This window comes from Phascolarctos cinereus, unplaced genomic scaffold (genome assembly GCF_003287225.1).
Source record: "Phascolarctos cinereus isolate Bilbo 61053 unplaced genomic scaffold, phaCin_HiC Scaffold_2;HRSCAF=192, whole genome shotgun sequence".
Taxonomy (NCBI): Eukaryota; Metazoa; Chordata; class Mammalia; order Diprotodontia; family Phascolarctidae; genus Phascolarctos; species Phascolarctos cinereus.
Window position 1 is genome coordinate 18472743 of NW_027555625.1, and position 17157 is coordinate 18489899.

Genomic DNA, 17157 nt, shown 5'->3' on the forward strand with positions numbered 1-17157 from the left:
AAAACAACATCACACCTATCAGATTGGCCAACATGACAAAACAGGAAAACAATAAATGTTGGAGAAGATGTGGGAAAATTGGAACACTAATACATTGTTGGTGGAGTTGTGAAATGATCCAACCATTTTGGAGAACAATTTGGAACTATGCCCAAAGGGCTATAAAAATGTGCATACCCTTTGATCCAGCAATAGCACTTCTAGGGCTATATCCCAAAGAGATCAAACAAATGGGAAAAGGACCCACATGTACAAAAATATTCATAGCAGCTCTTTTTGTGGTGGCAAAGAATTGGAAATTGAGAGGATGCCCATCAATTGGGGAAAGGCTGAGAAAGTTGTGGTATATGAATGTAACAGAATACTATAGTGATATAAGAAATGATGAACAGGCTGACTTCAGAAAAACCTGGAAAGACTTATATGGTCTGATGCTGAGTGAAGTGAGCAGAACCAAGAGGACTTTGTACACAATAACAGCCACGTTATGCGATGACTAATATTGTTAAACTGAACCCTTCTCAGCATTACAAGGATCTAAGACATCTCCAGAGGCCTCGTGATGGAAAATGCTGTCCACATCCAAAGAAAGAACTATGGAAGATGAATCGCTACCACTTATTTTTCCCTTCTGTTGAGTTTTGTTTCATCTTTCTGATGGTTCCTCCTATTGGTTTTAATTTTTACTTACAACTTCACTAATGTGAAAATATGTTTAATGGGTAAGTAAATATAAAGCCTATATCACATTGTGTGCTGTCTTGGGGAGGGTGGGGGGAGGAAGGGGGAGAAAAATTTTCAACTCAAAAACATATAGAAGTGATTGTTGATAAATCAAAATGAATTAATACAATTTTTAAAAAAAAGACACCAATGGCTCTTGTATCTTTCAATGTGGCCCTCCAATCATGTCAATGGTAGTCCATCCAGTGAAACCCTTGTCCATGTCCTCTGTTAAGTTTACCAAAGGGGTTCACCCAATATGTTGGAGGTCTTCCTTGACTTCTCCTGACATTGCTCAATTCTATTTATCACATTTTTAATGGGGCACTAATATTCCAATTATATTCATATGCCACAACTAAATTAATGGTGCTCCAGTTGATAGGCGCTCACTTTGTTTCTCATTACTCATAACAACAATAAAAAATGCTTCTATAAACATAGTGGTCGTCAGGCTTTGTATTTGACCTCTTTGTGGTAGATGCCCAGTAGTGGTCATGCTAAACAGTTTTAGTGACTTCTGGGTTATTTCTCCTGAAATCATGAGGATGCCAGTGGAACACATGCCCTCATTCACTGGCCATCCCTTGTTCTTCACCCATTACCAGCCCATCTACTTTTTTATTCATATATTTTTTTTCTATCATACATACTCATAACAATGAAGGACACGCATTACTTTTTCTTCCAGCCAGATGTACTCATATTAATAAAGGACTTGGGACGATAAAATTTGAACTGGGAGGGGCCCTTAGAGATCACTTAATCCAATACACTCAGTTTAAAGTTGAGGAAACTGAGACCCAGAGATGTGAAATGATTTGCCCAAGGTAGTAACTGGAACAGTTGGGATTTAAACTCAGGTCTTCTGACTCCAAATTCAGAATTCTTTCCACTATATCACCTCATAAATATAAGAAGAAGGAACCAAGTTATACACTATTGGAAAGCAACCAAGCTACTCCCTCTGAACTGCCCCTCTAGGGGACTAGTATGGAAGGGTTGTGATGGGGGTGGGGAGGGGAGGGCTCCTGTTTACATGCGAAAATAATTTCTGCTGATAAACTCATAAGGGAAGGGAAGGGGATAAGTATTGACATAGCGTCTACTATGTGCCAGGCACTGTACCAAGAGTTTTACAAAGATCATCTCATGTGATCCTCACAATACCTTTACAAGGTAAGTGCTATTATTATCTCCATTTTACAGGTGAGGAAACTGAGGCAGACAGAGGCCAAGTGACTTGCCCAGGGTCACACAGCTAGAAAGCATCAGAGGACAGATTTGAATTCAGGTCTTCCTGACTCCAGGACAGAAGGCAACTGGTGATCAATATGAAATTGTGTTTGAGCTTTTTAGCTGGCCTGTCCCCATGTTTCTGTTTAGTAGATGCTTAATAAATGTTGGCTGAATCAAAGTTTGCTCTTTGGTTTATTTATGGCTGAAAATAGATAATAATTTTGGCTTTCTTTTACATTTGAGAAGGTTTATTGGAGGCTAAAAGTGGGGAGAGATTAAGTAAGAAACCGCTGGATACTGAATTTTAGGTTATTGTTCTTAGAAATTGTCCAATTTTTGGTCAACTATCTGGAGGAAGAATAGAATAGAGATAAGAGCTAGACCTCTGATTTTACTGCTATGGGGAAGGCTCGGGTGAGGAAACTCCCTTCACCTGTGCTGTGGACACCAAAAGTGAAACTTTTTGAGTGCTGCCTAGAGCTTTGAGAGGTTATAGGACTTGTCTAAGATCACAGCCAGTATCTGTCAAGGTAGGATTTGAACACAGGTCTTCCTGGTTTCTAGGCCAGCTCTCTATCCACGACACCACGTGATTTAGTAAAATTTTGGTACCTGGTAGGTTGAGCAAGAAGACCCAGGAGGGTAGCCTACCCATTGGTTCTACTTCTAGGATGGAGAACTTTGAGTTTACTTGGAATTTCAAAGAATGGTAGGCTTTGAAAGGTGGAAGGGACCTTTGAGGCCATCTCGTCTATCCTCTTATTTTCATGATGAGGAAACTGAGGCTCCTGGGGGTTATGTGAGTTGGCCCAGCCCCAGACAGCCAGGCTGGGCTTGATTCAGTACTAGAAGCCAGAACCCCTGGCTCTAAGTGCTGTGTTCTTTCTCTCATCTGAACCCAACCCCCATGTTGGTTCTTACTCATTATCTCTCCCCACTAAAACAACTTATTTATTTTACATTTACTTATCTGTATACATTGTCTTTTCGATAATAAATTCCTCAAGGGTAGGGAATGTTTTGTCTTCTCTTTGCATTTCCAGTACCTAGTACAGCATCTGGCACACAAGATGAGCTTAACACATATTTAATGAATGAAATGGAATAGAATTATAGGGGTTCAGATACATTACTCAAAGGGAAACTGAGGCAGAGAGCTGAATCAAATAGCTGATGGTCACAGGGAGTCTAGCCACTTAGCCTCTTAGCCAAGCCAAGTGAAAGCCATAGCAAAGGATACACTGTTTGGGAGATGACTTGATTTCCTCTCCTGGGGGGGTTGTACTGGTCATCTTCTCTGCATTGGGAAACTGAGTCAGCAGCTTCAGGTTGAAGTCTTCCCTTCGCTCATACTCCTTTCCTCGATAGATGAAGATTTTGTTCTGGATGTACAAGGAAGAGAGAAGGGTTAGAACAAAACAGGGTAGAGGCATGGTACAAGTAGACAGGATAGATGTAAAATAAAGAAGAAACTATCCCCGTCAATGATGAGGCAGCCAGGTGGTGCAGTGGGTATGGGCCTAGGGTCAGGAAGCTGTTTTGTTCCGCTATGCTCTATCCACTATGCCACCTAGCTGCCCGGGAGTCAGGAGGACCTGAATTCAAATCCAGCCTCAGACACTTACTAGCTGTGTGACCCTGGGCAAGCCACTTAATCTTATTTGTCTCAATTTCCTCATCTGTAAAATGAGCTGGAGAAGAAAATGGCAAACCGCTCCAGTGTCTTTGCCAAGAAAACCCCAAATGGGATTGTGATGAGTCAGACACGATTGAAGGGACTGACCACCACCACCAACAATGTGGGTGAAGGTGAGATGGTAAGAATGAGCACGTTACGTGGGTCCAGCCCCATTTGGAGAAGAGGAACTACACGGGGAAAAGGTGAGAAGTAAGATTTATTATATAAGGTAGGGCCAAGTACATGGGGTGGAGGCTTGAAGGCCAGAGAAGGCTGCTCAGGTGCTTAAGCAGAGGAATAAGAGGAGCAGTGCTGGGGTAAAACTGTCTGGAGGAAGTAGAGACCGAAGGAAGAAGGCCAGCTCAGTTACCACCATTATACAGGGGGTGGTGACAGAGTGGCAGTGACTGAGGCAGGAGAAATGAAAAAGGAAGCATCCGCATGGCTTGATTGCTTGGGAGTGAGGATCAAAGGACCAGCAAAGACTGGAAGGCCACTGGCAAGCTATGTGGAATTTGTGTTATCCCTAGTGCGGAGCACAGTGCCTGGCACAGAGGAGGCACTGAATGGCAATTTTCTTTTTAATTCACTGATAGGATTTTTTTTTTCGGATGTGGGTTGGATTGGATGGCCACCAAGGTCCCTTCCAACTCAGATTCTTTGACTCTTTGAGGAAGATCCAGAAGTATCTGAGGGATCAAGGCCCGGAGAGTAGGGAATAGTGATGGTGCTGCTGAGAGAGAAAAGAAAAGTTTCCATCGAGCAATTTGGAACTATGCCCAAAGAGCTATAAAAATGCCCATACCCTTTGACCCAGCAATCACACTTCTAGGGCTATATCCCAGAGAGATCATACAAATGGAAAAGGGAGCCACATGTACAAAAATATTCATAGCAGCTCTTTGTGGTGGCAAAGAATTGGAAATTGAGACGATGCCCATCAGTTGGGGAATGGACGAGCAAGTTGTGGTATATATGAATGTAATGGAATACTATTGTGCTATAAGAAATGATGAACAGGCTGACTTCAGAAAAACCCGGAAAGACTTGTCCGGTCTGATGCTGAGTGAAGTGAGCAGAACCAAGAGAACGTTGTACACAGTAACAGCCATGTTGTGCGATGACTAATATTGATAAACTTAACCCTTACCAGCAACACAAGGATCTGAGACATCTCCAGAGGCCTCATGATGGAAAATGCTATCCACATCCAAAGAAAGAACTATGAAAGTTGAATTGCTATTCTTTTTCTCTTCTGTTGAGTTTTGTTTCCTCTTTCTGATGGTTCCTCCTATTGGTTTTAATTTTTACTTACAACTTCACTAATGTGAAAATATGTTTAATAGGAATGTAAATGTATAGCCTATATCAGATTGTGCACCATCTTGGGGAGGGTGGTGGGGAGGAAGGGGGAAATTTTCAACTCAAAAGCATATGGAAGTGATTGTTGATAAATCAAAATAAATTAATAAAATTTTGAAATAAATAAATTATTAAAAAGATTAATACAAGAAAAAAAAAGAATTGGACATTGAGGGGATGCCCATCAGTTGGGGAATGGCTGAACAAGTTGTGGTATATGAATGTAATAAAATACTATTGTTCCATAAGAAACGATGAGCAGGCAGACATCAGAAAAACCTGGAAAGACTTGCATGAACTGATGCTGAGTGAAGTGAGCAGAAACAGGAAAACATTGTACGCAGAACAGCAACACTGTGCGATAACTGACTTTGATAGACTTAGCTTTTCTCAGCAATGCAAGGATCTGAGACAACTCCAAAAGACTCACGATGGAAAATGCAGTCCACATCTACAGAAAGAACTATGCAGATTGAAGCATACTATTTTTCCTTTTTTTGTTTTTTTCTCATGGTTTTTCCCTTTGGTTCTAATTATTATTTTACAACATGACTAATGTGGAAATACGTTTAATGTGATATACATGTATGGCCTATATCAGATTGCATGCCATCTTTGTGAGGGGAAGAAAATTTAAAATTCAAAATCCTATAAAAGTGAATGTTGAAAACTAAAAATAAATAAATTTTTCAAAAGAAGTTAGGCAACGGTTACACCATCCAGCTTCTAAGGATGAGAAGGTCTTCCTTTTGGGAAGGAAATGGATTGGAAAATGTTGAAGAATTAACATTGGGTCATTTCTTTCTGGGAAGTTTTACAAGGGCCCATTGAGATTCACTGCAGACTTTACAAGAGTCAATACATATGGAAACAATGAACTTCAAGCTCATTTGTTGGAAGACAGGGTCACTGATAAATCTTGATTGTCCTGAGGGAGAAGGGTTTTGAGTGTGGACCCGGGGATGGATTGTCATGCCTGTCTGCTACTGGAGTTGTCTCCGCCTTGCTCAAAGTGAGTCCACAGAAGATCCCAATAATTTTATTCAATTACAAAAAGCAGCTGTTTTATATTCCTCTGAAATAGACCATAGAACATTAAATATGAAAGATGATGGCTGCTAGTGAATTCCCTTTAAGAAGGACTTTGGGTGTATTTTGCAGGTACTTACAAAGACACATGAGGTGTCGTCTGATAGAATGTAAATGGCTTCATCCTTTTTTTTTTAATCCCCCAGTGCCTAGGCTACCTGGCACACAGTAGGCAATTAATCAATGATGAATAGCAGGATAGAGATTTGCCCTAAGACCCTTTCTATCTAAACTCCATTTAATAAGAGAAGACTAATGATGTTGATGAAGTTAAGGATAGGTTAGACTTGTCATTTCAATGTAATAGGGAACTCCCAGGTGAGGAAAGGGAGAATGCAGGTCATCACATTCTCAGAAACTTAAGAACTGCTTAGAACATGGGGGAGATTAAGTAACTTGTACCAGGTCACACAGCCATTATGAGTAAGAGCTAGAATTTGAAAGTGGGTCCTCCTGGCTTCAAGGGTAGCTCTGCATCCCCAATATCACACTGCTTAACAAAATAATATGATGATAAAAGATGAGAGGAATCACTGATTTAGACCTCCCCACTCCAGCTGGGGATCTGGAGTCCAACCCTCCAATTTTTCAAATGAGGAAACCGAGGCACAGAGAAGCAAGGGTTACATAAATAGTAGTTGTCTCAGGTGGGATGTGAACCAGGTCCTCGACTTCAAAGCCAGTGCTCTATCCATGGTGCCTCACTGCCTCTCAAATGCAACTTTGATAAGATTAATAATAATGATATTAATAATAATAATCCCACTGAAATTGAATCTGAGAGGATAGAGCACTGCCTTTGGAATCATATATACTCTTTAAAGACTTCAGAGTACTTTTTCATTCAGAACTTAATTCAATTGTCACAATAGCCCTCATGAAGTAGGGAGTAGGATAAACAGAATTATCACTATTTCACAAATGAGAACACTGAGTCTCAGTGACGTTAAACACTTGGTGATGGTCAGAGAGGAGAAGGGGAACAGTTTGGATCAGAAGAGCCTACCACACTGATTTCTCATTAAAGGTGTGAAAAACCCTGGGGAAATCAGTGTACTTTCCATAGTTTTTAAGGGAGTGGGTAGATTGTATATTTTTAGCCAATTTCAGAGGCCAAGCTGTTTTCAATTCTGGCTAGAAACTGCATTAATAAACAAACAATTAACTGGCTCTCCCTTCTTTCCAGCCGGACACGGCAGTGGCCTGTTTTCTCCATCTCATTCCACCTGGGACAAACCATTTGCTAAAAAGTTCTGCCAGAATGTTGGTGGTGTCTAGGGAGGAGAGGTGAAGAGGGGGGTGGAGATGTTGGACAGTTCCGGAAATGCTTTCCTCCCCTACCACCCACATGGAGAAGGAACCATGCACAGATGCTAACACAAGGCCGTGGGGGGAGTGAACCGGGGATGATGAGAATAAACTCTTCTTTTTCAGTCCTGGCCGTGTCCAACAGCCTCAGGGCCCACTGGGATCTCTTACCCGAAGAAATGACGGGAAGCCTTGTCCATAGTAACCGACAGCAAAGTATTCTGGCTGGGGCCTCATTGCTTTAATGATGTTCTCATAAAACGAGGCTCGTTTTTTCTGAAATGAAAGAAAGAATGGAAACGTTGGGACTAGGAGCCATGGAGCTTAGATATCACACAGATAACTTTTGTGAAACAAGGGGAAACAGAGCCAAGAACACCACAAATACAAAGACCACAGCAATGTAAATGGAAGGACCACCACCATGAAAGTCTGACATCAATGTTATAAAATGACAAAGAACACACTTGGCTCAAGAGAAGACAGGAAAAGATACCCACCGACTCCTTTGTAGAAGTGAGGGAGGGGCCCCACGGGAGTGCCCCACTGCATATAATGTCACATTATACCAACATATTGATCAGCTTTAATTTTTTTTTCTCTTTTTTCCCTTTCTCTTGTAAAAAAAGATCTTTATTACAATGGATGACTCTTTGGGAGAAGGAAGGAGAAAGGAGACATTTAGGTGATACAAAATCAAAATTTAATTAAAAAAATGAATAGATATGGAGCTACACAAGAATATTAATTGTCACTACAAAACACTTCAGGGTTTACAAGGGGCTTTTTGTAGCAGCAAAAAAGTGGGGGGAAAAGTAAATGCCCAACAAGTAGGGAATGTCTAAACAGGGTGTGATACATGAATGGTGTAAAATATCACTGCACTATAAAAAACAATATATATGAAGAATGCTGAGACGCATGGGAAGAATTCCATGGAGCTCAGAGTGAAGGATGCAGGAGCAAGACCACACCATACACAATGACATGAACATTGCAGATAGCTAGAACAGCATCAGAACTGAATGTGGTGAAATTATAATGGCCCCAAAGAACAGACATGAGAAGATAACCGCCTTCTGCCCCAGCCCTTAACTTCTATAGAAGCGGGGGACCATGGGCGTGGAACACTGGCTATGTTGCCAGGCTTTGTCAACATGCTGGTCAGTTTTCTTGTATGTTTTCCTCCCCTTTCTCTTTCCTATTCTTTATTATTCACTCTCTGGTAAGAGGGAGGGTAGGATTGAATGGGAAATGTAGATATCAATAAAGATTCATTTTTAAAAGAAATGAGACAAAAATTTCCCCTTTTTTAATATTCAAATTTTTTGTTTGTTTGTTAAACAGAGTGACTTTCTGAGAGGGGAAAATTTTGATGATATTAAAAAAAAACCCAAAGACATCTATAAAAAGTGTCTAAACAATGTAAATGAAAAATGAAAAGATGTCAATAAAATTTATTTAAAGAAAAACAATGAAAATGATTAAAAACTAAGAAAACAAAACCCTGTGTGTTTTTAATGACTGATTAAGACCCTGAGGAAGAGATGACAAAGCGTATCTCCTTCCCTTCTTTGCAGACTTGTAGGCATGGACACTGTAAAAACTATAGAATTTGGTTTGCTGTTTCGCTTTTCCTAAACTTTTATAAATTTCTTTTTTTTTTTGGTTTTGTTTTTGGGGAGGCAATTAGGGTTAAGTTATTTGTCCACAGTCACACAGCTAGTAAGTCAAGTGTTTGGTCTAAGATGAGATTTGAACTCAGGTCCTCCTGACTCCAGGGCCAGCACTCTATCTACTGCACCACCTAGCTGCCCCAACTTTTATAAATTTCTAGATACAATGAGAAGGTAGGGAGGAATATATTGAGAAATGAAGGCATTGAACAAAGTTTTTTTTTACAAATATTACCTCATTTGTGCGTGTAAATTGAACAGGCATTATTATTCCCATTTTACAGGGTGTGTGTGTGTGTGTGCGCGTGTAGGGGGAACTGAGTTTCAAGAGAGAGCAAGTTACTTGCTTAAGGTCGCAAAGCTAATAAATACCTAAGGCTGGATTTGAACCCAGTTCTTCCTGACTCCAAATCCAGTGTCCTGGTCCTGCTTTGTGTGTGTGTGTGTGTGTGTGTGTATATGTGTTTACTAAGGATGAACATTGGGAGACTGAACCAAACCCTTCCATGCATGGAAGGCCAGTATGGGCTGGTCCTGCTTCTTCCTAATTCAGTTTCATGAGGCCGTAGCTAGGGGGCCCAATGGACATAATGTAAGACTTGGAACTCAGGAAGACCTGAGTTTACATCTTACCTTAGACGTCATCTAGCTGTGTGACTCTGAGCAAATCACAATTTCTTCCAGACTCAGTTTCCTCATTTTGAGGGTTAAAGTGAGTTAACATTAGAAGCACTTTGCAAACCTTAAAGCATTATATAAATGCTGGCTAGCACCCTTATCCTTCAGAGAGGTCTAGCCTTAGGGATGTTTGGAGCAAAGGGGATGACCCTTAAAGAGTTTGAGGTTGGCCCCCGCTTTTGTTTTCTATCTCCGGTAACTTCCATCAACAGAGACCAGGACACTGCCTCTACTAAAATGTTTTCCTAATTTTGAAAACATTTCAAAGAAAACAAAGTTTAGCAAGATCTTTGCTAGGCTCGTCACCCCCTAAAGCCCTCCTGAATAGCAGGGGCCAAATGGATGTGACTTGTGTGACCCTCTAGAGCCTGCCCAGAGCGACCTCCCCGGGGACTCACCAGGAGGTTGCCAAGCCCCTCGTAGTCAAACACTTTGCTCTCGTAAGTCTCGGCCAACTCCTTGCTGAGTTTGATGGCTTTCTCCCACATCTTCCGGAAGACGGAGGTCAGGACGGGGATGGAAAACAAGAGAACGATTGTATCAGCTGCAAAAACCATTCATGAGCACGCAGGAGAAGCAGCAGTCCGGCAGCTGGGGTGAGTTACTGCCCACATTCCTGGCTGCCTGGCTCTCTTGGATCAACCTGACCCCTTGCTGACATGAGAGAGTTTCTACGTCTCTTGGCCGCTTGGCCAAGGAGGTATCTTCCTCTCAGTTCTGCCTGCCAGGCTCTGAGGAATGCCATGCTCCCATAACAACGTCAGAAAGAGCTTAGAGGACAAGGTACAAGAGGCATTAGGACCTGGACGGTGGCCAAGTCTAGTTGATGAGAAAGCCAGCTGTGGTTCAGCCAGTAAGATGACAAAGAGAAAAGGAACGAGGTGGGACGAGAGCCCCGAGTTCTAATTCCGAATCCCCTGGCCATAGGATTGTGGTCTTCCCCGCAAAGGTGACCTCGCATCCTCTCTGTATGGAACGTGTATGTAACTTGTCTTTTTACATCTAGACTTATCCAATAGGACATAAACCCCTTGAAGGCAGGGTCTGTTTTTGCCTTTCTTTGTATCAGAGATGATGCATTTAAATTGTTTAGAAAAATCTTACAGCACTAGAGAAATATCAAGTAATACCCTATTCTCTATCTAACTGAGAGACTGATTACAAGAGATGAGGCTGGACCAGCGATTTCTTTCTTTCTTGTTTTTTTTTTTTTAAACCAGTGATTTCATTGAGTCTTTAGAGAGCGGCCTTGATCAGCAGGTGGAACTTAAGTAGAAACAGGGCCGTGAAATTAAGGAACCCTGATGCTGCCTATTGACTTAGGAAACCACATATTAACATTATCCATGTTCTATCGTATTTTTATTTATTTTGTTAGAAATTTCCCAAGTACATTTTAATGTGGTTCAGGCAACACTCAGGAGTGCCTGTGTCAAGGGTACATGTTTGATACCTCTGGTCAAGAGCCCCGAGAGAAGTTAAGTGAAGTGAGTTGTCCAGGGTCACATAGACAGTATGTGTTAATTCATCTAGACCTGAGCCCAGGTCACCCTGATTTCAAGGATGCCTCTTTATTTATTATGTCTTGGCTGCCTCTTAGTATCAGGAGCTACAGGCCCAAGAATCCATATTCATAGTGACCATTTCTTATCCTGTTTCCAGGAGACCTGGGTTCAAATCCTGCTTAAGCCACTATGTGACCACGGACAAGTGTGTAAGACTCTATAAGCCTCAATTTCCTCCTCTGTAAGATGGGGATGACAAAAATAGCACCTCCTTCCGAGGGCTGTTGTTGGGGTCCTCAGTAACACTAAGATGGATCAGGTGCTTTGCAAACTGTAAAGGGTTATTTAAGCCCATTAAGCTTCACGGATTTACTTAGCCATAAATGTGAGTTTTGAGGAGAATTTTGATAATGATGTGGAAAGTAAGGTCCAAGGCACATCATGCAGTCAAGTCAAACAGCTCTCCAATCTCCTCTCCTCCCCACCACACACAGACTTCCAGATGAACGCCAGACTGTGCAAGCCAACACTAACAAGAGAACGGACTGCAGTGGCTGAGGCTGGTGCCCCCAGAGAGTCATCCTATCGATATCAGTCAGCCAGGAGGTTGGGAAGAGCAGAGGAGATGGACTGCGTGGCTGCCTGCCACCCCCTCTCCAGTACCTCCAACAAGCCTTGAGACACATCTGCAGGTTCTTTTTGTTAGACACCAACAGCAACAGTTGACAGTTCCTTGGTTTACAAAGGCCTTTCTTCACAAGTCATAGGATCACAGAATTTAAAGCTGCCAAGTACCTGAGAAATCATTGATTTCTACACTCTTTCTACAAATGAGGAAACTGAGGCTCAGAAGAGGAAGTGGCTTACCTAAGGGCAAAAATACCAAGTAGGTCATATTCTCATTTTTGCTGATGGGGAGGAAAAAAAAAAACCCTGAGGTTCTGAGATGTAAATTGTTTTGCACAGTCAATTTGTTCAGAAAATGTCGAGCAAGAATTAGAACCTAGGTCTTCTGACTCCAGGAAAAATGTCCTTTCCATTCTACTGCCCGGTCCAGCTGCAGAGAGGTTTTTTAGTTTCCTTTTCTCCTCTGATTAGGCCAACTTATCCCAGAATCACAATCCCTCAGACCTTCCTCCCTTTCATTTCTTAAGGGGTTTGTGTCCCTTATTTTTTTTTTTGAGGGGATTTTAAAAAAAAAAGAGGATTCAGAGGTAATCAAGACATGAATGACTCCTAAGAAGCCAGAAGAGCTGTTTTCCTTTTCATCTCTGTATCTCCAGTCCTAGGAGAGAGCCTAGCAAATCGTAAGTGCCTAATAAATGCGCGTCTGATTGAGCTGAATTATGGGCCATCTGGTCCATGCCCATCGAGGGACCCAAGGCAGCAACATAGCCATGTCAGGACTTGACCCCCGACCTCTCCTCCACAAGACACTCACTTTGCCCTTGTCAAAGTACGAGATGATTTCTTGGTACAACTTCTCTTTGAGCTCCTGTTGGGAATAGACATGGTAGCTGTCCCTCTGGAGCAAGTGGGGCACACAGGGCTTATCTGACCACTAGAAAAAAAGAAAGAAACAGACATATGAACAAATACCAAGCAATATCATAAATCCAAAATGCTTGCACCTTACAATGACTTCAACTGAGTTTTTTCTTCCAGTGGTACTTTAGCTAGAATCCTCTATGCCATCATTGGGTTAACCCTCTTCCTCATTGGTGAATTCTCCATTTTGGAGAGAGACTCAGGCTGGCCAGCCTTTATTTCCCTCTTTCCTGTGCTTCTGCCCTTCTGGACTTCAATATCCCGCCCATACATGGCACCCCCTTTTCAGCCTCCTTTTGTGCTTTGTCTTCCCCCCACTAGGATATGAGATTCTTAAGGGCAGGGAATGTTTTTTCTTTCTCCTTGTATTTGCACCCCCAGCACTTTGCACCATGCCTGCTATATGGTAAGTGTCTGACAGATACATGCTGGTTGCCTTGCTTTGTCCAGATCTGTGATTTCATGAGTGCAGGGAAGTCTCAGTGAGGAAATTCTCTTTCCCCATACAGATCAGTACCTGCCCTCTAACTTAGAGTCTTACAGCATTGCCTGGAGCAAAAGAGGTAAAATAACTTGTCCAGCATCATAGAACCAGCCACAGATAAGACCTGAACTCAGGTCTTCAGCTAAGGCCATCCCTTGCTTTTCAATATATCATGGTATGATCTGAATGTATCTGGAATACACAGTATGAGAAGATGTTTTAAAACAGTTCCATCCAATAAAATGGAAGCTCCCTGAGGGTGGGGACTGCATCATTTTTGTCTTTGCCTCCTTTTGTCTCCTATGCCTACCACAGTTCCTGGAACACAAAAGGTGCTTAATAAATGCTGGCTGAATGGGTAACTTGAATTGTTTCTGTAATAGCTAAGTGGTACAGTGGAAAGGCTAAGATGAGGGGGTGGGGTGGGGGCAGCTGGGTGGTGCATTGGATAGAGCGAGGGGCCTGGAGTCAGAAAGACTCATCTTCCTGAATTCAAATCTGGCCTCAGACACTTACTGTGTGACCCTGGGCAAGTCACTTAATCCTGTTTGCCTCAGTTTCTTCATCTGTAAAATGATCTGGAGAAGTAAATGGCAAACCATTCCAGTACCTCTGCCAGGAAAACCCCAGATGGGGTCATGAAGAGTTGGACGTGACTGAACGATGACAAGCATTCATTCATTCCATTCATTCATTCATTCATTCATTCTTATCCTGCACTGTTCTTGCCTGCTTTCTCCTGTAAATCCTCCTTGGAGAATACGGCCATCACACTGGAGGCCTCTTTCTGGGTCTTTACATATTGTGTGGCTAGCAATGGCCTCTGGGCCCTCTGGTTGTCTACCCAGTATCTTGGACCACATGACTTGCTCACCTCCTTTTCTGATCTTACAGTTCCTGGATAAGATCTATGAAACCTCTTCTGCCAAAGTTATAGTAGGAATAAAATGTAACCCATTCACACTCCCCATCCACTGTTCTTTTCCTCAAGCCCAGTCTGGGTGATCAGAGATTATAACATTCCATAACTACAAGTCTTGCAGCATCACTAGGGGATGGTGAGGGCTGAAAAGATGGCTGCTCCAGACAGGTAACTGCCCAGAGTTGTTGAGAGTGCTACAGAGTTGACCAAAGGCAAATGAAATAACAAAACCCCCAAACCAAGCCCGGGTTAGGAACATTTGCTGATTTCCAAGGCGTAGATGCTCTCACGAGCCTTCAGCACACCCCTGCCCCACAACTTGGCACACAGTAAGTGCTTAATAAAATTTCATTGATTTTTTTTTCTTTACACTTATTTTGTATAACAATAATAACAACAATCATAGCAGCAGCAGTAGAGTGCTTTAAGGTTTACAAAAGGTCATACAAATATTATCTAATTTTATCTTTACAACAACCATTGGAAGTAGGTGCTATTATTATCCCCCTTTTATAGATGAGAAAACTGAGGTTAGTGACTTATCCAGGGGTCATATAACTACTAAGTGTCTACTCAGGTCTAAAACTCTCCAGTGTCACCAAACTACATACATACATACATACATACATACATACATACATACATACATACATATATATATATATATATTATATATGTGTGTATGTGTGTGTGTGTGTGTGTGTGTATTATATATATAGAGATGTTACTTTCCCCAAAGGAATATGAGTTTCTGGAAGACATTTCATTTTTATCTTGGTATCACCAGAGCCTAGGACAGCACCTGGCACATAGCAGGTGCCTGAAATTCTTGCTAATTGATCGAAATGAGGATGATTAAACCAATGTGTTTTGAGTGGCTTTGGGGATATTGGTCAGTATTATGGAACTGGATACAATCAGCACAATTTCATCTGCAAGTGGGAGTAGCTGGGGGCTGTCTCCATACACATGGAATCTCTCTCCCATTTACCCTCTGCACAGGACGTCTTCTTGGACAGAAGCATCAGATTTGAGAAGAGATCCTGATTTTATGATTAACTTGATAATGATAACAAGATGGCCAAAGAAAGTAAAGTATGGGATTTGAGCTATCAAAGAATGTCATAATTTTAACAAATGGATGAGGCCCTCTTGGCTAAGGAGAGCCTTTGTCTCAAGGTCATACACCAGATTTAGAGGGAGAAGGGCCCTGAGAGCCCACCTAGTCAAATCGTGGAGGTTGCATTTTTCTCCTTTATAATCACCAAATGGTAAATTCAAAAGGATCTCACATTGTCTACATGTTCCAGTCAATTGTGTGACTGTGAAGATGGGGTCAGATGTCTCATCTGTGCAGACCAACCTATTTCCTTCATGTATTTTCATCATGGATGTTATTCAGTCGTACATGACTCCTCGTGACCCCATTTGGGGTTTTCTTGGCAAAGATACTGAAGTGGCTTGTCATTTCCTTCTCCAGCTCATTTGACAGATGAGGAAACTGAGGCAAACAGGGTTAAGTGACTGCTCAGTGACTTGTCTGAGGCTAGATTTGAGCTCAGGTCTTCCTGACTCCAGGCCCAGAACTCTATCCACTGAGACTTTCATGAAGGATACCTTTGATCTACGTGTAAATCAATTTCAGAAAGAATTAATGGAGGCCTTTGGCTGGTAATTGCTGATGCCTTTGGGATCCTCTTTCTGGGTAGCTGTATAGTGTCTGTTCTTCTAATTCACTGGCATCTGCTTCACTTGGAGGCCTTGGGCAAGGCAGTGAGTGTGAGTTTCTTTCTCTGAAAACGGCCCAGATGACGACCTCTAGCTTCCAGCTCGAGCCAGCTCCTCTGTGACACGCAGTCTCCGGGGGGCTGCCCAGGGTCACACACATAGACAGTGGGTATCACAGATGGGATTTTACGCCAGGTCTACCTGGCTCTGGAATCAGGGCCCGTGATGTCATGAGAACAATCAGAGGACCACAGATTTCCAGCCGGCCCGGACCGCGGAGGCCAAATCCAGATTGTGTGCAGTACCATAACGATGATGACAAGAATAACGGTCATTATTACCACTAACCTATCATAAGGAGCGCTTCAACATTTGTAAAGCGCTTCTACATGCGGGGTCTCTCCTACCTGGAGGAGCTCCGCGTGCAGCAGAAGGGTATTGGCGGCCTCCGTGTAGTTCTCACAGTCCCGATGCAGGTCCCGAAGCTTGTACAAGTACCTGGGGGAACGGAGGACAAGGAGGGAGCCCAAGTTACCCATAGGAGGCTAACACCATCATTCAAGGCCTCCCACCATCTGCACTCTAGAATGCGCCCCCTCCCCAGTTAGACTGTAAGCTCCTTGAGGGCAGGGCCTGCTTTGTGCCTTTCATTCCATCCCTATCACTTAATAGAATGCCTGGCACACAAAGGCACTTGTCTCTGTTCTCAGTGAAGCAACAGATTTGAAATTGCCCCCTCAGTGAATTCATCCTCTGCCTCTCATCTGGCCAATCCATGCCATCAACTCTTCAAGGCCTCGTTGGACAACTATGTCTTTTTTTGAGGGGAAATATTTCTAATTAAAAAAATACTAGAAGTGTTCAACAGGAAACATTAAATGAATTGTATCATATATAGAGCTGGAAAAGATCTCAGAGGTTATGTCAGTAATGGTTAATTGCTGTTGTTAATGAGTCATTTCATTTGTGTCTGACTTTGGGGTTTTCTTGGCAAAGATACTGCAGTGATTTGCCATTCCTTCTCCAACTCATTTAACAGATGAGGAAACTGAGGCAAACAGGTGAAGTGACTTGCCCAGGGTCACACAGCTAGTGAGTGTCTGAGGCTGGATTTGAACTCAGGAAGATGAGTCCTCCTGATTCCAAGCCCAGCTCTCTGTGTACCATGGTGTCACTTAGCTGCCCATGAGACAGTGAAGGCAGATGTTATCATTCCC

At 42.4% G+C, this 17157-nt stretch overlaps 1 protein-coding gene across 2 annotated transcripts in view; it reads right to left on the reverse strand.

The window, feature by feature from the left end:
• The window catches only part of DOCK5 (dedicator of cytokinesis 5), a 252306-nt gene that overhangs the window by 36485 nt on the left and 198664 nt on the right, over window positions 1-17157 (reverse strand). For both annotated transcript variants that reach the window (XM_021001085.2, XM_021001086.2), the window contains 5 exons: window positions 16348-16438; window positions 12700-12819; window positions 10152-10241; window positions 7571-7675; window positions 3203-3344 (listed from right to left, as the gene is read on the reverse strand). In XM_021001085.2, the coding sequence (XP_020856744.1) occupies window positions 3203-3344; window positions 7571-7675; window positions 10152-10241; window positions 12700-12819; window positions 16348-16438 (548 nt within the window). The remainder of the gene's footprint in view (window positions 1-3202; window positions 3345-7570; window positions 7676-10151; window positions 10242-12699; window positions 12820-16347; window positions 16439-17157) is intronic.